This window comes from Cercospora kikuchii, assembly GCF_019650295.1.
Source record: "Cercospora kikuchii DNA, contig_00007, whole genome shotgun sequence".
NCBI classification, from domain to species: domain Eukaryota; kingdom Fungi; phylum Ascomycota; class Dothideomycetes; order Mycosphaerellales; family Mycosphaerellaceae; genus Cercospora; species Cercospora kikuchii.
In genome coordinates, this window is record NW_025408588.1 from 863,118 (window position 1) to 889,148 (window position 26,031).

General features: G+C 53.0%; 9 protein-coding genes across 9 annotated transcripts; 4 read left to right on the forward strand and 5 right to left on the reverse strand.

Moving 5' to 3' along the window:
• Window positions 1-68: 68 nt before the first annotated feature.
• CKM354_001044700 (uncharacterized protein) lies at window positions 69-2,186 on the reverse strand (the record flags this gene model as incomplete). Its single annotated transcript, XM_044805906.1, has 3 exons — window positions 69-1,961; window positions 2,017-2,028; window positions 2,094-2,186. The coding sequence occupies 3 exons, from the start codon at window positions 2,184-2,186 to the stop codon at window positions 69-71; spliced, it is 1,998 nt and encodes a 665-aa protein (XP_044661841.1).
• Window positions 2,187-3,101: 915 nt separating this feature from the next.
• On the forward strand, window positions 3,102-3,887 carry CKM354_001044800 (uncharacterized protein; the record flags this gene model as incomplete). Its single annotated transcript, XM_044805907.1, has 1 exon — window positions 3,102-3,887. The coding sequence occupies one exon, from the start codon at window positions 3,102-3,104 to the stop codon at window positions 3,885-3,887; it is 786 nt and encodes a 261-aa protein (XP_044661842.1).
• Window positions 3,888-4,307: 420 nt separating this feature from the next.
• On the reverse strand, window positions 4,308-6,227 carry CKM354_001044900 (uncharacterized protein; the record flags this gene model as incomplete). The annotated part of the gene is made up of 2 exons (XM_044805908.1): window positions 4,308-5,294; window positions 5,376-6,227. 2 exons carry the CDS (start codon window positions 6,225-6,227, stop codon window positions 4,308-4,310), a joined length of 1,839 nt encoding a protein of 612 aa, XP_044661843.1.
• Window positions 6,228-6,697: 470 nt separating this feature from the next.
• Window positions 6,698-9,022, reverse strand: CKM354_001045000 (uncharacterized protein; the record flags this gene model as incomplete). Its single annotated transcript, XM_044805909.1, has 2 exons — window positions 6,698-8,949; window positions 8,995-9,022. 2 exons carry the CDS (start codon window positions 9,020-9,022, stop codon window positions 6,698-6,700), a joined length of 2,280 nt encoding a protein of 759 aa, XP_044661844.1.
• Window positions 9,023-10,588: 1,566 nt separating this feature from the next.
• CKM354_001045100 (uncharacterized protein) lies at window positions 10,589-14,440 on the forward strand (the record flags this gene model as incomplete). Its single annotated transcript, XM_044805910.1, has 1 exon — window positions 10,589-14,440. One exon carries the CDS (start codon window positions 10,589-10,591, stop codon window positions 14,438-14,440), a length of 3,852 nt encoding a protein of 1,283 aa, XP_044661845.1.
• A 1,057-nt stretch (window positions 14,441-15,497) lies between these two features.
• CKM354_001045200 (uncharacterized protein) lies at window positions 15,498-17,271 on the reverse strand (the record flags this gene model as incomplete). Its single annotated transcript, XM_044805911.1, has 4 exons — window positions 15,498-15,785; window positions 15,833-16,089; window positions 16,145-16,387; window positions 16,824-17,271. The coding sequence occupies 4 exons, from the start codon at window positions 17,269-17,271 to the stop codon at window positions 15,498-15,500; spliced, it is 1,236 nt and encodes a 411-aa protein (XP_044661846.1).
• Window positions 17,272-18,238: 967 nt separating this feature from the next.
• CKM354_001045300 (uncharacterized protein) lies at window positions 18,239-20,452 on the reverse strand (the record flags this gene model as incomplete). The annotated part of the gene is made up of 5 exons (XM_044805912.1): window positions 18,239-18,335; window positions 18,389-19,771; window positions 19,824-20,031; window positions 20,082-20,336; window positions 20,392-20,452. The coding sequence occupies 5 exons, from the start codon at window positions 20,450-20,452 to the stop codon at window positions 18,239-18,241; spliced, it is 2,004 nt and encodes a 667-aa protein (XP_044661847.1).
• Window positions 20,453-21,291: 839 nt separating this feature from the next.
• CKM354_001045400 (uncharacterized protein) lies at window positions 21,292-23,072 on the forward strand (the record flags this gene model as incomplete). The annotated part of the gene is made up of 3 exons (XM_044805913.1): window positions 21,292-21,389; window positions 21,438-21,490; window positions 21,544-23,072. The coding sequence occupies 3 exons, from the start codon at window positions 21,292-21,294 to the stop codon at window positions 23,070-23,072; spliced, it is 1,680 nt and encodes a 559-aa protein (XP_044661848.1).
• An 844-nt stretch (window positions 23,073-23,916) lies between these two features.
• On the forward strand, window positions 23,917-25,742 carry CKM354_001045500 (uncharacterized protein; the record flags this gene model as incomplete). Its single annotated transcript, XM_044805914.1, has 6 exons — window positions 23,917-24,235; window positions 24,298-24,363; window positions 24,412-25,004; window positions 25,067-25,374; window positions 25,435-25,649; window positions 25,708-25,742. The coding sequence occupies 6 exons, from the start codon at window positions 23,917-23,919 to the stop codon at window positions 25,740-25,742; spliced, it is 1,536 nt and encodes a 511-aa protein (XP_044661849.1).
• Between the last annotated feature and the right edge of the window lie 289 nt (window positions 25,743-26,031).

Sequence of the window (26,031 nt, forward strand, 5' to 3'; positions counted from 1 at the left end):
AACCAACACCTGGCAAGATGATCCTATCCCCAAGAAGCAATCAATACCATGACCGTCTAGGTCTAGCATCATCCCCATATGGCGTCCTTGCTTCTTGAACCACCTCTCACGTCGGGTGGAGTTGTCAAGGTGTAACTCCAGGTCTCGACACCATCCACAAATAGTCGATACGTCAAGACGCTCTGGTCCGAGTTCTTGGGATTGCTGATACTGACAGCTCCGAACTTGCTGTTGCCATCGGGCAGGTACTTGATGCAGACATCGCTGACGTAACTCTCATCTGTCGATGACTCGGTGTACGTTCTGATTGGTAAGTAGAACATATTCAGTGGTGAAACGCTGAACTCGTGGACTGTAGCACTCAGCGGCCAGCGCTTCGTCCGTGTTCGGAGGGCAGATCTCCCTTCAGGCGAGAGATATGCTGCGTCGCGGTTGTGGGAAAGTGGATTGGCACCGATACCAAGTTGTCCGAGACCAATGATTTCTTCTTTGCCTTCTGGAGGAGGTGGGAAAGAAGTGGCTGCGAATTCGTGCCTGTCGCCGGATAGAACAATGACACCAACGCCACCACGAAGACCGACATCCCACATAGCTTCGAGGATGATTTGTCGTTCACCAAGGTATCCTCTCCATGTGTCTTGCGCACCAAACCACCAGTTTTTGGTGAACGGCACAGAAGACACAACGACCTTCCAACGAACGCCATCCCGCTCTGGGCTCTTAAGCCATCCGAGTAGATCGCTCAACTGTTGTTGGCCAAGCATAGTCTTTGTCGGCTCGCCGGTGATAGGATCTGAACCATTCGTGCCATCATTTGGGGAGCGGTAGCGACGGGTGTCCAGCATGAAGAATGATGCCGGCCCCTGCGTGAAAGAGAAATAGGTCTCGCCCTTCCGATGCGCCGGAGGATTGGCAGAGATGTGATAATGCTCGTAAGGGTCATTGGCAGCATGGAACACGCCAGTGGTGTTGCCGTCCCAATCGTTGCTGATCTCATGATCATCATAGACGTGAATCCAAGGAAGCTCTGTTGATGCGGCTGGCCAGTCTGGACTCGCGTAGACTTGTCTGTATTGGCGTCTGTAATCCTCGAGCTTGTAGCCGGTGCCACCTGGGACATCGATGTAGATGAAATCTCCCAGGAACAGCATAAATTGTGCCTTGAGACCTTTCAGACCTTCAGCCAGATATCGGAAGCCTGGTGCCGATAGAGGATGATTCCAAGGAGTATAGGGAAAGTTGAGCTTGATGCATGAGGAGTGGACGAAGGTAAATAGGTTCTGACTGTCAGCCCTTGTGGAGATTTGTCCAGCTTTGGGGGCGGTCGTGAAGAAGCCGGTGTTGTTGTTGCTGGTCACCCACTGATATCGCGTGTCTGGTTGCAGTCCCTTCAAGGTGAATGTATCTGTAAAGTCTGTCCTCTCATCGAGCCAGTCAATCTGCCCAGCTGATTTCCAAGAAGTGTCAGATCTCCACGCATGCAGGGGTGGGTCAGCATAACGATAGGATGCAGTGACTGGGTACAGGTGAGCGTCCGGCTCTCTGACCATGATCTTCGCCCCAGTATCAGAAACATAACCCGTCCGAGCAAACGACAGATCATGAGCCGGGTAGAACTGTCGAGCTCCATGAACGAGGTGCAGACTGAACAGCACCAACAAGACATTGATCAAGAAAGTGATCAAGCTCAGAAGAGTGCTTGAAGGACTGGGCAGACCAGTGAGCAGTGTCTTGAGGATTCTGGGATCCTTTTCCACGAGATCAATCTCTTCTTCAACAACCAGCTCTTCGTCTGCGATCACAATATCTCCATTCTCATCCAAAACTGGCTCGGGCGTTGCCGGCCTCTCAGTCACAAAGACGTTATCCGCTATTACTTTCCAAGGACTAGTATGTGTGAAAATATGCCAGAAAGTCGGGAGGTAAATGAGGAAGGCTGTGTAGATTATCGGCGGGAAGTGCTGCGCGAGAGTGAGCTCGGAGCGATCGGTAAACGTGCTATCGGGGCGTACTTACGTGTCCTGGTATCTGTGACATCTATTGTCAGCTCTGTGCGCCAGTACAAGCTCCGGCGCATCGTTTGCTCAACTCACCCATCTCAAAAACACGAACGCGCTCAGTCTCAGCAATATGGAGCTCACCGCCGTCGCGAGCTTCGCGAGATCGTATGTCGTCGACGAAGCCATGGCGATGGAAAGGCTAGGAAAGGAGAAAGAATCTGCGGAGTCGTGGCGGCATCACTGTGCGGTGTCTTGCGATTGTCATGCCAATATCCTGGAAGTGATTCGTTGCGGGATGGATCACAGCAGGAAAACGTCATAGCAACGTCCATTCCTTGCTGTCGCTCACTTGACTACCGCACTTTTGCCAAAGACAATCATCGTCGGTGGCTTTGGACGTGCATTATGCAGCTTTGAGTTGATCGAGCTTCTCATTGCGAGAAGTTGTTCAGTGGTGAGAAGAAGAAAGGTTGGAAGTCACGGCGTTGGTGCCGCGGCATGAACTCTCAGCGAGACGACCTTGCGACCCTGGCGGAATGAGCTTCTCAGACTTCACAGGAAACATCAAGCATCGAGATGGTCGAGGAAATTGCATCTTCAGCTCTACCTCTCCAACCTTCACAAGCGCAGTGCTGACATGAGAGTGAGGATCCCCAGGTCCTCCGCTGCTTCGAGCATATTTGCTGCACGACTCGTGGCGCCGTGGAGCGGGTTCTGCGACGGAAATATCAGTGTTCTGCGTGGCTACCTCCAAATGCACCTCTCCAGTCTTCACCAGGTGTCGCCTTCAACTCCATGGGCACTGTTCCAGCATCACGATACCAGTTCTTGACACTCGTTCTTGGACGAGTTCGTCCAGCTTGATGAGATACCTGACTTTCGACAGAGAGCATCCTTGCATCGTTAGGAACAGCGCCCCTGATGCATGCTGCCGGCCAGCCTTCTCCTCTTCTCAAGACGAGTCATAGAGTCAATATTCGATATGTGGAAGCGGATAGAACGTGAGAGACAGCATATATCAGTAAAGACAGAATAGCTGTGTATGCCATTCCTTCATCCGACATCTACATTGTTCTCACCTGCTCCGGAGTTGCATCAACAATGCTCGACACCAGTGCTATCAAAGAGCTGCTGGGTGAGCAATCCCCCCCGTCGGATGGCCCCTCACGAAGTTCACAGCGCTACTGGTACACACCTACACACTGCGTAGAATTGAGTGACCTTGAACTGCACCCCGACTTCACCACCAACGTCCATGACGAACTTTTTGACCGACCACTGATGCGACTCTGGGATCATCAATCTGGAAGTCGGCCAGAAGAGGATGGAACCATGTTAGCTAGAGCTAGTAAACAGCGATTGGACACTTTTGAAGCGAGGAAGGAGAGCCTGGAGCGACATGCCGACTGGGCTAAATGGGATATGCCAACACCGTATATCTCCTTCTCCAAAACACCACAAGCCGTCGAACGCAACGCTGCCATCAGAGCCCGGAATGGCAGGCAATCACAAAAGCTCACCGTGATCGTGCCAAGTCTCCGATTCTTGACCGGGCTTCCCACACTGGACTTTCATGCCGAAATGCAGCACTACGGTGTTGCAGATCCATACAACAAAGACTACGCCTACTACAAAGACGATTATTTGTGCGTTTGGGAAGTCACGCCCCTGGAGATTGTAGGCCATTGGGATTGGGAAGAGCTTTCTCGGAATCCTAATTGGTATGAGGATATTATACTGCCAGCGTTTCGGAACCACGGTATCTATGAGGATTTTCCACTCACATGGGACGGACGTGTGCGATATGGCATGACTAAGGCGGATGGCTCGCCAATCCCTCGGGAGGACTGGCTACTGGCGGCTAGTGTCGCTGCTCAGGCACAGTGAAGATCAGTAGCCTTCCCGGCCCATATCGATATAAAGCTGTGAACGAAACCATGGGGCAGAGCTTTGTGTATATCCAAGAGGGAGCATGCGTACGTGTGCCGCCTTGGCAGCAAATAACAAGCAATGACGTTTCGTCAGTTCTTGGGACGACCTCTCTGTCGCATCAGCTTGCTCTGACCGAGATCCGCTGCCTCACGCTCCCTAAGCGAAATCTCATCACCCAGGTCAAGTTAGGACTAGGCGAGAGCTTGGCCGATCGATGCGTGTCTCGCGAAGAATATTTGCATGGGGAAGACCAGACGCCACGAGAAGTGCAGGGTGTATAAGGGCTGAGCAAGACTGATCGGGACGTTCCAAATTCACGTCCACAATTCGTAGATTCAGTACTCATACATTCATCTCCATGTCTGAAAACCCCATCTACTCATCCCTAACCTCCCTATCCACCTCCTCAAACTCGTCCAAAAATCCCTTGAACAACTGCACTCCCAACCCAGGATCCAACGCTCCTGTCGTAGCGCGAATAGAATGCATACTCAACTGCGCCAAACCAGCATCAATCGCTCTCATCCCCATAGCAGACGACAACATCGGCCCCACGGTCCCTCCCGATCGACTATCGTTCCTGATTTGAAAGACCTGCAACTGCGCTCCAACTCTATCAGCACAACGCTTCAGAATTGTCGTCGAAACAGAGTCTGTAGTCATATGCCCGTTCGAATCAGCAGCAATGGCGACTCCGACGTTGAGATGTGGTGCGTGGTTAGCGAGGTAGACTTCTGTGAAATTGGGATTTACAGCGTGTGTGACGTCTGAAGAGACCATGAAGGAATTGGCGTATGTGCGTCCCATGAGATCCGAGCCGGGGGCGTGACCAGCTAGAGCACCTACGGCACGTTCGAGTGTGATAGGCAAGAAGTTTCCACGTGCACCCTGACGGAGAAGGGAGCCGATCTCCTCATCATCGAAGAGACCAACGACTTTAATGAGGGAGCTGTCTTCGGTGCCGTAGCTGGAGCTCTCGATGAGAGCTTGAAGGGCGGACCAAGAGCAGAGTTTGTCGTCAATACGGCCGGCGGAGATGAGCTCTTTGTGGAGACCGATTACTGTGGCGGGTTGAGTATCGAAGAGTTCGAGTTCCCAGTTGACGATGTTGTGGAGCTCGTTGCTCCCGAGGCCGAGGGAAGCACCGATGGCCTTGACGAGAGCTGGTGGCTGGGTGCTGACGAAGGTGTTCAGAGACTGGCCGGAACTCAGGAGTGGTGGCTGAGAAAAGGGTGCTGGGGTCGGCACATTCGCCGCGTTCATGCGCTCGCTCGCAGATTCCAGCCCAATAATCGGAACCATCTGAGTCTCCTTGTTGAATGGTCCTTGCGAAGGTTGACCGAAGTGTTCGGCTAACGTTGGCTAAAGGTGAGAGGTGTAAGCGATGGTCACTGTCTCACACGTGGTGGTTGGGGCAAGGCTTCCACCTATCGCTTTACTTACTATTTTCGCAATAGGCCAATCCAACTTAGCAAGCTTCGTAACGATCTTCTCCCCTTCTCTCACATGAACTCTCCCACCAATTCCCAAATCCCGATCCCACCAAGTCTTTCCCAATCCTCCAGCATACGGCGCAACACCAAGCTGCAAATAACCCGCCTTATTCGGAACATTACTGATAGGCTTCAGCTTCGCAGTCAAAGCATCAACATGTCCAGCCAAAACCGCAGCTCCATTGCCAGGCTCATACTTCGCGCCGACAGAGAAAGCGATCATAGAAGACCCATTTCGCTCCACGAAGTATTTCCCGCTGGGTTCAATCTTCCAGGCATCTCGTTCGGAAAGTTGGGTGAAACCAGCGTTTTTCAGATCCTGTTTTAGGGCGTCAACGGCGTGGAAGACTGTCGGGTTTTCGGTCAAGAAATCGCAGAAGGGTTTCGTGTAAGAGGCCGCATTCTTCTTCTCCTTCACAGGCTCACGAGTCCGCAATCCTGCCTCTACTTCGAGCTCTCGAAGAGCATTCTCCCATTCTCGCAGTGCCTCCGGCCCAGTTTCTCTGAGATGTCTGGGAATCTTTGGTTGATGCTGCTTTCGCTGCAGCTGTTTCTGCGCCGCCGCTTTCAGTCTGATCATTTCCTTGAGAGACCAAACTTGGGCTTCAGCAGCCGCGAGCTCTGCAGATATAGTATTGTCATCCTCTTGAAGCAGATTTGGTATCGAAGGTGAAGATCTCGCGGGAACAGCACTGGACGCTGGAGAGGCGTTTGGGCGCGAGCTCGATTGAGGTCTCTCGATGGTTCGGTCTGGGAGATAGCTGCTTCGTAGTGACTGCATCGAGGCGGCGTTGCGGACCATGTTTCGGCGGTTCAGGCAACTGTTAGTCACGGAGTCGGACGTTGATGAGAACTTTCAATGCTGATATCTATCGCGTTGTGTGAAAGGCTCAACATGGAGAGGAAGAGCAAGAGACGTGTCTCGTTATCTATGAGGCAATGCGTGGGATCGTTGCTGGGGTTCCGGATGAGACAACAGCTCAGCTGTGCCTCCAAGTGGGTCTCTGTGGCGGTGCATCTGTGGCGTCTCGCTGTCTCCAAAACTAACTAGGGCTGACACTCAGCTTCTGTCCATGCGTTTCCTGGGCTTGTGAGAAGTTGGATCAAGAAGGTATCATCGATGAAGTGAAGGTTATGATATTACACAATTTCTATATTACAAAATTACTACAGTCCCAAGTCGTCTCTTCGTAAATTCTGGGGTGAGATCTTGAAAGTCAGGCGCAAAGAGCTTCTATTGTACAAGTTTAGTCGTTCCACGATGTAGAGAAATCAAAAATCGTAACTGTCGTTGGGATATCCAGCATAGTTGGCAAACATATCAAAAGTAGGATCAAATTCGTTAAAAGCTTCGGCGACTGCGGAGGGATCCAAAATGCTTCCATTCCGACGATTGTGACGAGCTTGAGCTTGCCGTCGGTCTGAGATGTGGTTCGTGAGGCAAGCGATATCATCGATCTTACCACAGTGCACACAGCGTGAGATTGGCCTGGCACGCGGTGGAGATGTTGTGGTGGACTCAGACGAAGCGCCGCTGATTTCGCGCACGCTTGGAGTCTTCATTTTTCTGAAGACAGCTTTTACTGCCTGACCAGCTGTCCTGCTGCGTTCTGGGAGAGTGGTGGACTGCATAGCTTGCTGATGGCTGTTCGCATCACTGTAGTCTGCTGCCTTTGTCCCTGGAAGTAGCAGTGTAGGAGTTGCAGGTTGTCCGTAGTAGTTCGCATAACTGAACCACTTTCCAACAACGCTTTCGCCAGAGCTTCGCTGGCTTGTCCTGGGCGATTGAGGCACTGGAGCCGTTTGCACAGACGTAGTGAAGTCTTTAGATGCCGGGCGCAGCGCGAGGTTGTGTGTGGGTCCTGCTCTTGAGCGTGCAATGGAATCTGGGAGCACTGAACTGCTGGTCGAGATAGGCCGCTTTCTTGAGGGCGGCGCCGGAATCGACCATTCGTAGCGCGTGTCCTTCGTGGGAGACGGCGTAAGAGCTTGAAACTCGGGGTAGTGGTCGTGATCGGAAGCATGATTGCTCGACGTGGGCACCGAAGCTTGATCGACGATGTCCCAGTCGTCCTCATCGTGCCAAGATGTCTGATTGTTGCCAGGCAAAGTTCTCTGCGCCATTGCGGCCAGGAATAGCGGAGTGGTGCTTTTCACCACCTCCATCTCCGGCACACGTCTGCAATCGTCGGCCAAATGCTGAACCGGCTGGTTCTCGCCGAGAGGGCGATGCAAGCCATATCGAGCTTCGGACCATGGGGTAGCTAGGTTGTCATCATCCGCACGGAAAAGCGGCTCTGTTCTGTGCACAGCAAAACCTGCGCTCCCCTGCCGCTCTGGCAGTCGCAACCGTACTTGTGCAGATGCTGATGCCGGCTTCGTTGCACTGTATTCCAGGCCCTTCTGCGTACTTCGAGCGGAATATGGCTGCGGTGAGGATCGTGTACCCGTGTGCTCCTCTGAACGACTCGACAGAGCATTCCCTACGCACGGGGCAGCTTCGTGCTTGAAATCGTAAATTGCAGATAGAGGCACAGCTTGCGCTACCATCTCCATCACATCAGTGAAGCCAAGACGACTGACGGCGGAACCATTGGCATTTTGCAGTCCCCATTCCAGCTTGTTGGCTATGGTGAGAGCTTCTTCGGCAGGAAGTCTTTGAACAATAGGTCGCCATGCATCCGCGCGCATCCCAAGATTGCTGCAATACGCCATCAAGGCAGCATAGAGATGAGTATGTCTCTTGTGCAGTTCGTCCCTACCCTCTTGCAGTAGTACGGCGACCCTGGCTTGATGGTGCCTGTAGCCATCTTTGCCGCCACTGTGATTGTTGAGGGGGCAATTGTCACGCTCGAAGTGTGCATAGAATGCATGAGCATTGTGGAAGATCGTATCGTGGTTTGAACAGGTATAGCGAGCCTTATCACACAAGCGAGTCGGTGCCCAATCGCCCTTGTGGCCACTGACTTTCTGATGTCTCCGCTGTTGATCTTCGTTGCGAGCGACGTGATCGCACTGAGGACACACGAAAGCATCGTAAGCGCCTTCCGGTGTTCTCGGATCACCGAGGTACTGGCAACGGTCTCGCCAATGCTTCTTCCTGTCTGATTTCTTGGTGAAGACTTCTCGGCAGTGTGAACAGGCGAACTTGTTGTTTGCTTGCTTCTCGACCAATGGTGTATGTTGACGATTGGCAGGGCTGATTGGCGACGCTTTCGTCTCTGTTGCCTGCGATGGAGCTCGCTGTGCTGCAGTGTATAGAGCAAGTCGTCGCGGGTCGGTGACAATCTGAGCAGCACGTTGCCTGTCGTGACCTATCGTGCTTGGCCAGCCGTGCGATGCGGAGCCCGAGGGCGCGGTTCGTTGCGGCGCATCAAACGAGGGAATTGCTTGGGCATAGGGTTGTGAATGCGATGAGTACGCTGTGTTCGTTGACGCTCGAGAGTTGGATCGGGCAACACTGAAGATTGAGCTGGCAGTGTTGATGCTTTGCTCGCTATCAAACGTCGCAATAGAGTCCCGGGCTACATACGTGAGCCCATGCTGAGAATTTGGCACGAAGCACTTACAATACTGGGTGCCGTCGTAGAAGTCCATGGTGTTATTGCATAAGTGCTTCGAGTGATGAGGTCTCGGTCAACTGATGGGAGTGGGAGTAGCAGCGGAGTTGTTGGTGAGCGAACGTCAGAGCGTGAGACAAAGGTAAAGACGGTATGCCTCCAGGGCGAAGAAATGATTGTGACAGGGAAGGGAAACTGCACATGTATTGAAAACGTGCTGGGCGATACTTATCTGGCGGCGTTGGAAAGGTACGCAGCGTGTTGGCCGGGTCGGCATTGTGCACAATGCAGTCATCGATTGAGGGCGCAGCTCGTGCAGAAAGAGCGCCCTCTGACAGACGGGATGGAAGAGCTGTCGTCGCAGCTGGAGCGCGAGCGACTGGTCGCCGTCAGCAAGGCTGAAACCGCTACTGTACAGAGTCCTCGTGCCGTCCCGCCGAACCGGTGTGAGGCCTGTCTGCAGTGCAGAACGACCACACCAGCATGCGACTGGGCTAGTGAGATATTCGCACGCGAAATGTTGCGACTGTGCGTGGGACACGAGGCGAAAAGGTGAGCATCTCGTGCGATGTCATTCGGGTGAAGTCTTCACGTCCGTGCGGGCTTCGCTTGGTGGTGCGCCCGCAGAGATCTCCAAAGGCGAGTCCAGCTTGCCAGAGCATCCGCGAGGAGAAGACTTGAATCTTCTGCGGCCAGACAGTCGACGCCTCTCGCATCTGGAGAAGGCGGCCAGCGGACGAGGCCCGAGGTAGGCAACGGGCGGCCTTTCTGCAGGACTATCGATCCGTCTCATCAAACAGCATGCAGCGTGTTGGCTAAGCCCCGCAATGACGAGAGCGACGATCCTGTGAGACGCGTAGCGGGGAGCGTGTGGTGCGCCGTGATCCAGGTACCATCTGACGGCGACTGGCTTGCTGGTGTCTCCAGAATCCGTGGAACAGCGGCCGCAGGACACTGGCCGAGGAACAGGTCTTCGGTCGTGATCAATCCGCGGCAGCGTGGTCGACGACAGAAAGAGAGCGTCGCGGTCGTCGCGTATGATCGGCGAATTGGCGTCTGTTGAGGAGGGCAGCGTGAGCGGTGTGGCATGTCATCGCTGGCACTCTCACCAACACCACCGTCGCGCGCAGGCAAGGGCGAGGAGCCCAACCCGCCGTGCGACTAGACAATCTTGCGGCCATGTCGTCTCTGTCATTGGAGTCGGAGTCGTGGCGCACAAGAAGCCCCGGATGCCGGATGCACGTTTCGGGCGCGGCTTGGCAGGGCCGCTTTGTTTTGTTTGGGCCGGAGCAACTGTCCACGACTACGACGACATCGTCCAATGGGCTACTGTTCGGCAGAAACATATACACACATCCCTACGCAACATCATCGAACTAAGCTACCGCTACTTGCTACTTGACAGGCTACACCCGCCCAGCACATTCACTCATTAACTCGCCAGCGACGAGATAATCTGTCGGCATAAATTGGAGCTTCTGGTCCATAGCAACGGCGAAGACCCACGCAGAACAACGTCGATTCCACGCGCCGAACGACATTCGACATGCACCATACCTTACAATAGCACCGACATACCAGACCGTCGCGCCGAATCGCGAACATGGCCATGGCCGGCGACCTCCCTCGCTTTCCCTGCTGGTGCAAAGCAACGTATTCATGGGGAGGTGAGACGAAGAAAGACCTGGGCTTTATCGAGGGCGACTTGATCGAAGCGCTGAATGCGGGAGATGGCTCATGGTGGATGGGAAGACTGCGGCGCGACCCTCGAGCCATCGGCCTGTTTCCCTCCAACTTCGTGACCGTGCTAGAGGAGTCGTTCACGCCAGCGCCCAACAGTCGAAACACAACGCCAGTCACCCAGCAGCCGAAGCACAGTATTTCCAAAGGCAAGATCGGGTTCCGGAAACCATATCAAGCGTACGAGGTGTTGGGAAAGCGGGGCAGCTTGGACAACAGTAAAGAGGCCACACCGGAGAGCGAGGTCGAGAAGAAGAAAGAGAAGAGCAAGTTCAAGCCATATTCGAGCATGAAGACTGCACAGGCACCCACGGGCACCGTCCGCAGGCAGAACGGCGTCGCAGTGATACCCAAGGACGATGGTCCACGCATCCCAGAACCAGTGCCGAGATACAATGCCTCGCGCCGTCCACGAAGTCCTCAGCCCGGCCACGATAGATACAATGTGTCGCATTCTGCTTCCCCAACGCCAACGCCCGCACCGATGCACCCCGGTTATGGGTCGTTTCGCGCAGCTTCGCCTCAACCGACACAGCATGCGCCTCTTCGAACGCGGTCGCCTTTACCCACCACTTATCACGACGGGTCCGCCTACCCACAAGTACTGACAATCGGTCGTCAACCGTCTCCAGCCCCTTACGAGGACTCCGCTCATTATGCGAGAGCTCGATCGCCCTTGCCATATGAGCACGTACAACAGTATTCAAGGGAACCTTCGCCGGATCAGTTCGATGACGACCCACAGTCTTCTCCACCTCCACCTCCTCCAGCGCACCGCGTTGTCTATCAGCCAAGCCGAGCGCCATCGCTCGAGCTGGAGGATACAGTACATCCCGGATACCCCAGTAATGGCACCCAGACTCCTGTGCCGCCTTCACCTAGCGGAAGCCATATGACACCATCGCCACTCCGAGCTGCCATGAACGATGTTATGTCGTCGCTGCACGACATGAGTTCCTTCACACAATCGCCGCCTCCTTTGGAAAGAGAGAAGTCGCCACCGAATGTTTGGTCTCCTGAAGCATTTGAGGAAATTCGATCGTCAACAAGAGAACAATCTCGTGCGCAGTCATCTTTGGGCTTTGCAACTCATCAGCTATACGACGATCTCGATGTCCCCAAGTCTCTCACCCCTTCACTGAGCAAAACCGAAGGGAACAAAGTGAACACCTATGTGGAGCGCATGGAGCGACAACTCAGACATGCCAAATCCTTTTCGGAGCAGGCGCCCGAACCTCCTCTGAAGGATGCGCAGTACTCGTCGAGACCCGCAACGTCCAGTAGTGGATCCAGTCAAGGATCGAATGGCCGCTATGGGCATGCGCAACAGCAGCTACCTCAATTGAGACATCGGAAGTCAGCGTATGATGTGGCTTCGAAGACTCTGGACCGAACATATACGACGAAGACGAATGTGACGAATTCAACAGAGACATCTTCCGCAACCCAGAGTAGCACGAGTACTCAGCTGACGAGCAGAAGTATCATGTCCGGATACTCTGCAGGCGGTTTCAGCGCCACGAGTGCAGGCAGCTTGGCGCGGCGCAAGTTTGGATTTGGCAGTCAACGAGAGAGGCGAGACATGGGGCACACGAAGTCGACTGGAGATATCAATTTTAGCACGAGGAGCATGACGGATAGCGGCAGCGCAATCTCAGGCCCTAGCTACCACGAGAGCCACGCATCTTACAACCAGCCCGCATTGACTCCGGTTGCAGACTGGACCAAGGACCCACTGGAAGACGCAGGTGTACTGGGCGGACTGAGCTCTCCGCAGGGCAAGCGAAGTGGCTTCTTCAAGCGCATGATACAGACGGCAAAGACCACAGCGAGGACCGGAGCTGCAAATGCTCGATCAACTATCGGTAGTGCCAGTGGCAGTCGTCCAGCGAGTCGAGCAGGCAGTCGCAGTCCAACAAAGAGCATGACCGGGATGAGTGGACCTACTGGCATTGCTGGCGGTTTAGCTTCCCGACCGCAAACTGCATCTGGTGCCGCAGCCAAGGACATGGGACTTCCAGGTGGAAGTGACTGGATGCAAGTGCGTCGCGATGTGAATCGATCGAATTCTCTAAGTCAGCGTGAGCGTGAGGACCGCGTTGAGCGCTGCGAAATGCACGACGTCCCAGTCATGCGCCCCATTGACCAGCTGTACGAATATGTTGAAGGCGACGAAGGCCTCGATGGACTACCTGTGTCGGAGCCGACGGACTTCAACTTGCCGAATCTGCAGTTGGTGGACAAGAGCACGCGCTTTATTCAGAGCGCACCGCCAATGACAAATGCCGCCTCACTGGCACAGAACTACGTCTGCCGGCCGCACCGAAGCGATGTACAGAGACTGCGCGCCATCTTCACCTGGGTCGCTGAGCGCATCACCTGGGAAGATGACTTTGAAGGACAGGCTGATACACGGAGAACAATTCAGACGAAACGAGCTTGCAGCGAAGAAATTGCACTACTGGTTCGCGACATGTGCTCTGCGGTTGGCCTTCACGCGGAAGTGATTCGTGGCTATCTCAAAGCGCCCGGTGAGCTGCTGGACCTGGACACTATCGCTCACCCGAACCATTGGTGGAATGCAGTGATTGTCGATGGGGAATGGCGCATGATGGACTGCGCGCTCGCGAGTCCAACACATCCCCGCCGGACGGCATACAGCACTGCCAGCAGTCAAGTCGCTGAGTCGTGGTACTTTCTGGCTAGGCCAATGGAAATATGCTACACGCATATACCTCTCCTACCTGAGCAGCAACATCTTGTGCCACCTGTCGAGCATGAGGTGTTGATTTCTCTCCCGTGTGCTTGTCCAGCATACTTCCGGCACGAACTCGAGCTTGCGAATTTCGACACCAGTATGCTACATCTCCAGAACCTTGAGATGGCTCATCTGCACGTTCACGTGCCCGAAGATGTCGAGGTCGTTGCCATGACGGAAGCTCGAGCATTTGCACAAGACGCAGACGGCGACTTCTTCGAAAGTGGTGAGATTATTACAAAGAAAGCTTTTGCGCAGGCAGAATGGGCTGGTGGTCGCAAACGTTTCACGGTCAAGGCACTCCTACCTGGCGATGATGCGCAGGGCATGCTGAAGATTTATGCTGGCAAACGAGGGCTCATGCACTCCATCAAGGACAACCCTCATGCCATGGCGCTTGCTCTGCCGTTGACACACACCGGCCAGAATCCGCCCTACGACTTTCACACGCGACATCCGACACCACATGCGCAGCGTCACGATCTCTACGTGTCTCAGCCTCAATGCGCCAAGTTGACAATGAACAACACTTTCGTCTTCTGCGTCCGCCAGCACCCCTCGTCGCTATCTCGCTACTCTCCCGACACGTGGGGATCATCGACAACTGGAGCTGGCCGTCCTCAATCTCCGAACCCTTACGCGCGTCCTTCCAGCGCCATGAGCATGGTGTCAATGACCACTTCCAACCAAGGTAGTAATTATAGTTCCGAGAACTCGGATCCGATGACTGCTGCACAGCAAAAACCGGCAAAATTGGCCATCCAGAGCCCAAGTCAGAAAATCATCCGATTGACGAGGAAACAAGACAATGTTACAAAGAACGTGGAAGAAGATATGGGTCTCACGACTTTCTGGGAAACTGTAATCAAAATTGGAGAGAGGGGCACTTGGAGAGGTCTTGTGCTTGCTGATCGGTCTGCAAGGTGGTGTGTTTTTGCCGAGTGGGAGTGTCTTTGAGGATGCTTCCGGCGTGCTAGATGGGCTTCGATACGTAGAGAGAAGCTTTGGAGAGCAAGAGTGACTGAGCAATCGATCATTGTTTTTTTGAATGATTCTTTGATGAGATTGCAATGTTTGTACGTTACGTTTGATGGGGCATGAAGTGGCATGAGCGTGAATTGTGGGCATGGGTATGGATTGCATCGTTCTTATCAGCGAGTAGTTTTTAGCATGGTGTTGTGGAGTCTTTCTGTCAATGGTAGTCTTTAATCAACCGTCGATCCAATGAGGTATCGACCACGTTTCAGTCAGACCAAGTTTTTTCATCTGCTCGGCGACATTTGAAAAATGTCCTGTGATCGAATTTGATCATGCTGCCCCCAATGTGTACTCTCGCCCAACAAATCTTTTCTAACTATCATAACACCCAGCACGCAACAAAGCTCTCGTATCGCTCTTACAACACTGTGCTCCCAAATCCCTACAAGACCCCTGACCCTTCGTAAACGTCGTAGCAGTAGAATCTTGCACAAGCCCGTTTCCTGTGTTTGTATCATATCCTGCGGAATAGTAGAAATTACAAATTAGAAATCCGTCGCGCCTTATGAATGCGACGGATGTGATGCAACTTGTCATTTGATCGCATTGGTTTCGGCAGACTTCGGGCTCGCTGACGCTGAAGAAATCATCGGGTGGGGTGGTTGAGGGGATTCTCATGCCGCAGCGGACGGTGTAGGAACAGTTGCAGGTGTCGGAGCGGCCGATTTCGGTTGGGCCGGGGCCGGCGGTTGAGTAGGTGGAGGTTTGGGAGGTTGTGGTGCTTGTGACGGTTGTTGTTGAGGTGAGGATGGAGACTGTGGATGTTGTTGTTGGAGTACTGGTTGAGGTTGAGGTGGGAGTTGTGGTTGTTGTTGTAAGGGATGTGGTGAATACTGTGATGGCGGGGGTTACTGTGGATTGCGAGGTGATGGTGAGGGTTGTTGTTGGTGTTGAGGTGATTGTTGATGTGGGTGTTGTTGCGATACAGGAGCAGAAGGTGGCGTCTGGTTGGAAGGGAGTCGTGGTGCTAGTAGTGCTAGTGGTAGAAGCAGCAGCAGTAGTAGTCGTTGTAGCAGAGCTTGTTGAGCGGCTGCTTGTCGTCGTGGTCGTGCTGGTCCTCGAGCTGGTGGTTGTCGATGATTTGCTGGTGGTCGTCGACGTTTTGCTGGTTGGGGATGATGATGTGCGAGTAGTTGTCACAGACGGAGCAGATTTGGGCATCTTGTAGATGAAGGTCGCACTGTTGCATTTGCTGACGTTCCCAATCCGACTTTTTAGCCAACATTTCTTGAGTTGCTTCTTGTACACGGCTGCGACGCACTTGCTGCCGCGTCGAGAGCATGCATCTGCACATGCATTCGCGCTTCCCACGCCAGAGATGGTTTGCAGATCACCACCAATAGAGTCGAAGTTTTGACATATTCCATAACTGTCACCACCTTGCGTTCTGTAGATCGAAGCACCAGGACATAGAGACTTCGCATATGGCGTATTCCCGCGGGCCTTGAGTTTGTTGGGCGTAGCTGGACAGGTGTATGCGGTCTGCGTAGAGACACTTTCGGTTGTGGTAGTAGCAACAGTTGTCACTGTAACTGTCGGAGCAAACGTGGTAGTCGTGACGGTCGGTGCTGTCGATGAATTAATGTCAGCGTCGCTAGACACAAAGGATTGAACATCTCTCACCTGTTGAGACTACTGTGCTAGTACTGGTCGAGGTCACGGTTGCCGCCGGGACGGTTTCGATAGAAGTGGTGGAAGCCGTGACAGTAGGTGCAGTGGATGTGGTTGTCACAGTGGCCACAGGATATTTGGATGTGCAATACTGCTGGACGCTGGGGACCGCAGAGTACGACGACAGGAGAGGGCCATACAATGCATTTGTACAGATAGATGCAACAGCCGCGACCACGATACCAGCGAGATTAGCTGCCATCTGGAGAGCAAATGTTGCGGGTGCGTCGGATTGCAAGAAGAGAAAACAGTCAGGTAGGTTCTAAGCATGAAGCATGCGGTGGAAATAAAAGGACTTTCCTGATCCATTCGGTCAACAACAAGTCAGGCGCTTTGCTAGTGTTGTTCTTCAGCTAGCCACACACCGGACTAGACCTTGTTCGACAATGTTTAAGTTAGAATTCTGCCGTGTAGGCGGATCACCACGTGCGCTTTGGTCCAGACTCCGGGGCTAGCGTTGTTCTAGCGTTGGTTGAGCGCGATCGTCAGGCCGGGGAGAGCTTGAGATGGATCTGCTACGACCACTTTGCAGCTACTGGTGTCGAGTATGGCCCATCAGCCTTTCTGGCATCACTTGAGTTGGCCGTCCCACTGCTGTCTTACAGAATCGCAGCCCATAGTCCTACCATACCTCCCGCGAAGCCCAACGAAGCACGGAACCAATTCTGCATCACCCATTTCTGCAGCAACCTCGCTGCCTCTCCATTTTGCTCCGCTTTAGCTTGCAAAGCACCACTCTTACTGATATCTATCAACCTCCCAATGCCAGGTTTCATAACCAACGCAGTAAACGCTCCAATTCCCAACACGAAGCCTGCGCCAGCCAAGTACAAGTTTCGTTGCGTTGGTCTCTGCTTGTGGAGGTAGGCGAGGTAGGCATATGCTGCTGTGCCGCCGATGGCGGCTGGCGTTACGAATTTGACGCCGCTGTAGTACACTTTGGTGAAGACTTGAGTTGAGACCGAGAGAGGTTGGTCAAACAGATTTGGCACACCATTTTGAGAGAATGCTACGTTGTAACCTGAGAGGATGAAGGCTGTTGGGATGGCGATGAGGTGCGCGGCCATGGACGCTTCCATGGCTGCTTGACTCGCAGAGTGTGCAGTGAAGGTAGTCGTGCGTGTGGCTGCTAGTGATGCTGATGGAAGACGTATATTCTTGTGTTCGAAGTTTGGGTCTGGGATTGGAGGCTCGGAAGTGGCGAGAGATGGGCATTTAGATGTCTAGGGTGGATGCGGTTCGTGTTATTATACCTTCGGTGCGGCTTCCAGCCTTCAAGCCACGAACGTGTCATACAACCTCACCTGTCTCGCATGATAAGCTCAAGCAAGAAGCAAGCGGTATTTTCCAGAGTTCTGTGGCGATCTGCTCAGCCTACAATTCGCCAACTTGATCTCGTATCAGCTGTCTCTATGGTACGGCCGTCGCACATTCCTGGTGGTTGGCTTCATAGGCCATCGCGAAGGATTCAATGGCGTTTGGTGGCTGTTGCTATCGGCCGATTGCTTCGTCGGACACGCGTGCGTACCCCTACGCACGAACATCGTAGTTTGTGAATGGCATCTTGGATAGAGATGATACGGCCGAGGATAGATGATGCCGCGAGAATCGTTCTGTCAGCGCACAGTGTAGTGAGGTGACGGGCTTGGTGGAGGTGGAGGCGATGTTGGAGAAAGTGGAGAAAGCGGCGCACGTGGCATGTCGCACGCGGTCCGCCGTTGCTGAGCCACTGCAGCTCTTCATCAACAAAGAATATCGAGATTATTAATTCAAGTTTACACAACTTGTTAAATTGCAAGATAGAATATCAGCAAGCCTAACGCAAAGCGTATCCATCCTTCGCTTCCGAGTCTTCCTGCTGAACCAGTAGACCTAGTCAATCCCATTACAGAAGCTATGATGTCGCCTGTAGCACGCGTTGTCTCTGAGGATCGTGGACTACTAGGTGCCCGTGTGGGTGAAGCAATCACCTTTGAAGTGCTCTTCTGGGACGTGGGAGATCTTGTCTGCGAGGGCTCTGACATTCGAGATGCCTGAGATGTGGTATCAATCGGGCTCGATGTTTTGGTATCTGCTGCGGTGCTTGTAGTTGGCGAGGATTCGGTAGTCGCTGACCCTTGAGAATTTGTCTCGATTGCGCTCGCTTTTTCAGTTTCGCCAATCCCGGAGGCTATCATGTCGCCTATTTTGACTGACGAAGATTGCGACAATGGACCACTCTGGCTTGATGGTTCGACGGATACCATAGATAATTGGCCATCGGCCACGACTACTGCAGCTGCAGGCGTGTCTGAGCTTGCTTCAGCTGATCTTGAACTGGTAGGCACTGGCTCTGCAAGCACGCTTGGGGATTCAGTCGTGCGCTGAGGGGATGCCGCAGTGTCTACCGATGCCTTTGATGACGGGGGCGTTTGTCCTGACTGTTCAGGCGAGGACGCAGTTCTGAAGCTGGCTGATTGTTGAGATTGCGAATTGGCAGTAATTGGCTCATTCTGGACGCCTTGAGGGGTAGTGGGGCGCTGAGATGAAAGCGCAGGATCTGTCGAACCCTTCGGTATAGGCGAGAGCAGGAGTGATGTCCCAGACCGAGATGGAGTTTCAAGTCTAGCCGATTCTAGCGGGTTGGCAGTGTCTGACTGAGTCTGAGTGTCTTGAAGCTCAATCTTGTCCTGGGCCGTTGGCGTAGAGACTCTCGATCCCTCTGGTGATAATGAGGATGGTGTGACTGACGGCTCAATCGAAGAAACAATCCGAGAACTTGCTGCATTTGTTATTGAAGCACTCTGTGACGCACTTGCTGTGTCCTTGACTGGCATTGATGGCTTAGCGGATGGCACTGATGGTGTTGGACTAGAAACCTTGGGCGTCTCTACTCTCCTTGTTGATAGCGGACCGGTATTCTGCAGAAGATCTGCACTTGCTTCCGTGCTGATACTGTTCGAGGCTTGACTGTGCCTCTGCTCACCCGACCCCTTGCTCGGTTGTCCGACTGTGTTGATCGGAATCGAACGTGCCGTGTCGGTATTTGTGTTAAATTCTGGACTGCTAGTTTCAACTGCGGCATTGTTGGAGATCCGCTGGCCGGCTATGGGTGAGTCCGTTGTTGTTGGAGCTAAGCGGGCGAAACGTGTGGTGGGTGTCAATAGGAAAGACACGGTCGAGACCGGAGCAGCAGGTGCTTTGTGCTCTGTATCACAGAGGCATGAGCTGTAAACCGATATGACTAGCTCTGTGGGTCGCCAACTTTCCAGTAACTCTGTTGCCAGGGCCCCTCCACAAGTAAGCTTGCCAATGTCGGGCCCTTTGCCACTACTGATGCCGAAATTGGCACCCGGGATCTGTTGACCAGGACCACCAGCATTTCCTTTCAGAATGTAGAACAGTCCCTTGGGGTCAGTCGGATCTGCCGTCATCTCTGGGGTGGACACGAACGTCGGTGATGGCACCGACCATCCAGCACCGCGGGAGTACGGGTTACTGCGTTGCTGAAGGCAGCTGGTTGCGCCTGCCGATACTATTGGAATACTACCGTACCAATAGAGGTATTTCTCCAACTCGACATACGGCGTGGGATACTTTCTGGAATGAATGTCAACATGTGTCGAATAAACCTGCGCAAGAGGAGACGAACATAGTGTACGAGCTATCATACGCATCGGTGACGATTGTACTTCTCGTTGGTACGTCAGATCCTCCATCGAATGTTCCATCTTTGACCCAGAGGTTGGGGTTGAGTGTGGTCTTCTCGCCGTTCAGAGTCAAAACAATGCCAGTGGTGATGACTTCTGTACTAGTAGACGTCAAGCCTTGTTCCGTGTCGATGACGACAACTTCAGCACCTGTTACCCAGTCAGCGGCTGCCAGAACTTGTTCTCTTTCACCAACGAACCGACGGTCACGGGCTCAATTTCGTATCTCTGCCATGTCACTATGTAATGTGTGAGAGGCGTGAATGTGCAACATGCCGCAGAGCCACAATCTGCCGCGGTCAAGAAACCGTATTTACTTGTCGCACTCTTATTCGAAAGGGGACAGACGTCGTCTAGCATCGCTTCATCGACGTATGTGTAGTTGGCACTGGAGCTTGTCTGGTCAACAGCAGACTCGTCATCATTGTGCGACCAGGAATCGCCGTCGTGTACGCCTATTCATCCTTGGAGTCAGTGACAATCTAAATCCGGGACTTTGTCACCCCTTACGTGGAGAAGTATCGCCTCTTCTAGCCAAGAAAAGCAACAAGAGCGTTGTCGACCAAGCCATCTTGGGCGAAAATTGCTTCGTGAGACTCAAAACCTCTTATCCCAAGAGAAAGCACTTCTCTTGACGTGTTGAGGTCGAGTTATGACTATTGAATGTGGAAGGCTCTGACGGCTTCCACGCGTGCACTGCCGGCGCATGGCAAGGCAGAGCATATGAGGCCGAGACATCGTGGTTCATCAATAGAGTTTAGTAGCTCGATCCTCCAGATGCACGCTGGACTTTTGCGCAAGGTACCTCATGGCTATCCATCTTCTGTATCTCTGATCGTGATAGCGTGAAACTTGATGGAACTGCATAGCTCATGACCAGATAAGCGGTGATTAGAGCTCCAACTTTTTTCGATTCCATGGAGTAGAGACTGTCCGATTAATTCACTCAGCCTTGTTCACAACTGTGAGGCTTAGTCTTGGCGGTAAACTCTAACATGTGGCTGCTAGCTTCCAGACGCAAGAGCGGCCGGCTCTCGACGTACGAGACGCTCAGCTGCTGGCCCCATTCGTCAAAGATCTGAAATGTGCTGCAAGCGCCATCTTGTGGTCGATATTGGCTGCATCTTGCACGCAGACAACTGGACAACGCGCAGCACCAACAGCACCCGTCTTGGAGCGCAGAGCCAATTGTCGTCCTTCGATGTGTGAATGCTTCCAGATGAGGTCTTGCCATGAAGCCCGTGGACTTGGCAGTCAGGTGTGAGGCCGCAATTGCCACAATTGTCGAGTATGTCCACCGATCTGTGCTTTTTGGGCTTGTACATTCCGTTTCCAGGATCCGGCGGCGAGATCTGTTTCCACAACATCTTTTCCTATCGCATGTAAGCTTACATAGTTGCTGCAAGGAGGATGTTCGGGATATGTCTTTCGCTCCTCTTCGCGCACATTGCTTCTGCAGCCTTGAACGATACGGCTAAGCCGCTGTCTCTTCCGCCGAGTGGCTATTGGTAGGTCTCATGCTGTACACAATCTACACATGTCTGACCAGTGCTTAGGGATGGCAACGACGGAAGGTGGTCCACGTTCAACTTACAAATAGGAACGCCCGGTGAGAAGCGAGTGCCCAAGAATGTTGTCGTGTGTAGTAGCTCATCCTAGCAGTCCAGGTCGTGCGCCTCCTGCCTGGTACTTCCGCGACCGCTGCAAATACAATCTGGGCGGTGATCACCGAAGGATGTGAACAAGCGAACCCAGATCTCGAAGCGACGGAGTGTAGCTTTGCGCGAGGAGGCACATTGGATCGAAATGCATCTCTTACGTGGTCCACGGCCCGACTGGAAAACAACGGCCTTTACGAGGTCGCACTGTATGAGGAGGAAAAGCTTGGCCTTTCAGCGAACGCTTACTACGGCTTCGACACAATTTCCTTCGGCCTTCCTGATTCCGGCCTCCCCAAGCTGGAGAATCAGACTGTCGCGGGAATCGCCACCAATGACTTCTTTCTCGGAACACTGCCACTAAGCCCGATCAGCCAAAACTTCACGTCGTACACATCCGGCGCGATACCAAGTCTACTGGGGACGCTGCGAGACCTGAACAACACCATAGTTCCCAGCACAACTTGGGCATACACAGCTGGTGCTGTATACAAGAGCCCACCGGTTTTTGGTAGTGTGACCTTTGGTGGTTACGATGCAAACCGAATTGATTGGAGCACCTCTGGAAGTGTAAGCGCCCCGTTCTGGACGGACCCATCGCGAGATCTCCTGATCGGACTCCAGTCGATAACACATGATACTCTGGGCAGTACGCCGTTGCTGGCAGACGGTATCTACGTCTTTCTCAACTCTTTGGTTGCACACATGTGGCTTCCAATGGAGATCTGCCAGGCATTTGAGACTGCGTTCGAGTTGGAGTGGGATAACGTGACCGAATTCTACACTGTGAGTGAAGACACTCACGCAAGACTGGTAGCACAGAACCCCAGTTTCGCTTTTTCCATCGGCGCCTCGAAGGACCAGGGAACCAGCAATACCGTCATAAACATTCCGTACGCTGCTTTCGACCTGAATGTCAGCACTCCGTACTACAATCAGAGCCAGCGATACTTCCCTTTAAAGCGAGCTCAAAATGACACACAGTACACCCTCGGAAGGGCTTTTCTGCAGGAAGCATATGTCATCGCCGACTATGATAGACGGAACTTTACAGTCGGGCAGGCGCTGTTTCCATCGACACAAGATATCGTCCCCATCTTGCCTCCAGGACTATCTCTCGACGAATCTTCTCCAGGCCTGGGCACCGGCGCTATAGTGGGAATTGCATTAGCTGTTGCGGCTGTCCTGATATTGGCCTTGGTAATATTCTGGTGGCGTCGAAAGAAATGGTCGCGACCTGGAGCGCAGGCCTACAGTCCTGCTCCAACAAACGAGAAGCCATCTATACGGTCTTGGCACGATCACAAGCCAGAGCTGAAACCCGAAATGGAGGCCACAGGGATTGGAGAACTTCGAGGGGACGACCACCATTATGGAGCTCCAGAACTTCCGGGTGCGTATAGTTACAACCCTTATAGAGCTGAGCTATCTGCGGGCAATGGGCAGATGTACGAACTTCCGGTATTCCATAGGCATGAGCTCGGGAGTGAATATGTGGCTGCAAATGAGTTGGACGTCCCTCGTCGTCAATAAGTGCTACTTCATATCAGTCGCTCATCCAAACGCTTACTTCGTTCCTACCACTTTCCCTAATCGTCCGTCAAGTGCGCTCATTCTCAATCCTTAAATCATACCATCGTCGAGCGGCAGGCCCGGCAAGCTGCAAGATCTCGTTACGCGCCCTATTGTAGGCTGTCTCAAACTCTCCACGAGGCTGGGATGATTGCTTATGAGCGCAGAAGCAGCACGGGAGAACATGAATGGCATTATTGACGATGGAGATACGGAGCGAATGTTGGGCAGGACCCTACATCCGCGGAGATTGGTGTTGAGTGCCTCAGGCAGAATATCCATCTTCCGCGCCCTCGTCTTCCATTCTTTCCGACTTCCCAATGTCATTCACTTACTCAACACGCGATATACCGAGCGACACACGGTATTGCCACTTCGGTAACGCTTCACGTGGATTCTATGACTTGACAAGCCCCAACGAGGAAATTCTCGTACAAACAAGTTGAGAAGAACCTGAGAAGCATTTCGCACGCGAAAGCACGACATCGCGCTAAATGGTCATGATGCATGCGATCAACTTGCGACCGCCCAGGAGAGCCAATCATGGCTTGGCTCTTGCTTAACCGCAACCCTTGCAGTAATGATGATCTGGGCGATGGACCGAACCGATACCCTTCACAAATGGACTGGCGACCGCCCGGCTTTCCAGAGTAGCAGAATGTTCGACTGCATGGCCATGGAGCCGAGACACGTGCGGCACACGTTGCCGACAAGGAAGCCATGATGCTGGGTCGTTGAAATCTTCTCTCTTCTTATTCCGGGACGTCTGGACAGTTCTGCATCTTTCTCAATTTGAGTCCACAAGATGGCCGACTCGGATGTAGCGAAGGAGGGCCTCCCGACAACAGACGTTCACGCAACGAAGGCTTCCTCGGCAGCTACGTCAGACGTGGATGACAGCTATGAAGTCTACAGGCAGCACGAGCAAGAGCCGATTGATCCTGCAGAGTCGAAACGAGTGCTACGCAAGATCGATTTGCGCTTGATGCCTATCCTCTGGCTCCTATACCTGCTGCAGTATCTGGACAAGAATGGTATCAACTACGCATCTGCATATGACCTTCAGAAAGGCACGAACCTACATGGAGACCAATACAGCTGGCTAGCGTCAATCTTCTACTTTGGTATGAAGCGGAGACCTCAACTTTGTATTGCGAGATGGTGACTGACTATACCCGGCTGCTAGGCTACCTGGCTGGCCAATGGCCCGGCGGATATCTGATGCAAAAACTGCCCATTGGCAAGTTCCTCGGTACGTATAACAGTGCGCACTTCTATCACTAAAGGCTGACGCAGATAGCTGGTACCTGCGTGGCATGGGGCATCATCCTCTTGACAACACCGGCAACGACGAGCTTCGCTGGCATTGCCACCAATCGATTTCTACTTGGATTGATTGAGGGGCCCGTCAACCCGGGCCTTGTTATCATGATCGGCATGTGGTATGTTTCGGCCGAGCAGCCTCTTCGTCTCGAAGCATATTACTGCACCAATGGAATCGCGACCATGTTTGGTGGACTCATCGGATACGCTGTTGGACACATTAACGGATCCTTGGACCGATGGATGTACATTTTCCTCATCTTTGGCAGCTGGTCCTTCGCAGCGGGTATCCTTGCCCTCGTTGTGCTACCGGATATGCCCTCCCAGGCCAAGTTCTTGACGCCACGTGAGCGGTATGTTGCGGTGGAACGTGTCGCGAAGAACCGACAGGGAGTCAAGAACTCGCACTTTTCTCGCCACCAAGCGTTGCAGACGATCCAGGATCCAAAAACTTGGATTCTGTTTATCATGGCGGTCGGCGCTCAAGTTCCCAATTCGGCACTGACGAGCTTTACATCATTAATCATCAAGTCATTCGGATTTGATACGCTTGGCACGCAATACCTGCAGGTGAGAAATGCCTTTGGAGCCCCGGTTCTTTGTACGCAGTGGCTAATTTATGGTGCGAATAGATTCCTGGCGGAGCAGTGCAATTCCTGTCGCTGCTTGGCGGTGGCTTCATTTGCTCAAAATTCCCGAACATAAGATGCCCAACCATGATCGTTGCCAATCTGATCTGTATTCTTGGAGCTGGCATGCTTGTGGGCCTACCAGAAAGCAACAAATGGGGCCGTCTAGTCGCTATCTGGCTCTGCTACTTCCAGGGACTTGGTTTCTCAATGTCATTGACCATGATTAGCAGTAACATTGGAGGCTTCACGAAGAAACAACTGACAGGCACGATCATCTTCACTGGCTACTGTGTCGGAAACATCATCGGGTGAGTGTTACAATCTGATGGACATCTCTGTGCTGGCATGCGCTAACCTTGTCTCAACAGACCACAGACATTTAAGGACAATGAATCTCCAGGCTACCACTCGGCATACATTGCCATGCTCGTGGGGTACAGCGTTAAGTTGACGGCTGTATGCGTGCTTTACTTTTACATGTGGTCGATCAACAAGAAGAGAGATCGCGACCTGGCTGCGTCAGGTCTGACGAAGGAAGCCGAGGAGAAGGCTGCGATCGAGAGCGGCATGCAAGATATGACAGGTAAGAGAGCACAAAGAAGACAATTCTGCTCCAGGAAATTTCGCTAACCGTATCACAGAGATCGACAACAAAGGCTTTAGATATGTCCTATAATCGCGAGCAGCAATCTGATCTCCCTTCATGTTAAAAATCGACTTTTCGACTATAGGTTGTTCCAGACTGCCGCATTTAATTATTCGCGTGCACGATCAGCACAATGATGGCCAGAGTCGTTCGCAGATCGTGATGATGTCGAGAAAGTTGCCATGATATATGACGCAAATTTAAAGTTTGGAAGGATTCCGAGCCCGCACTTTTCGAAGACCGAAGTGTCTCGCCCTCTGCAAAGCGAAGCCGAAGCTCCGACCTCACCATATGTCTGGACATTCGCACATGCGAGACG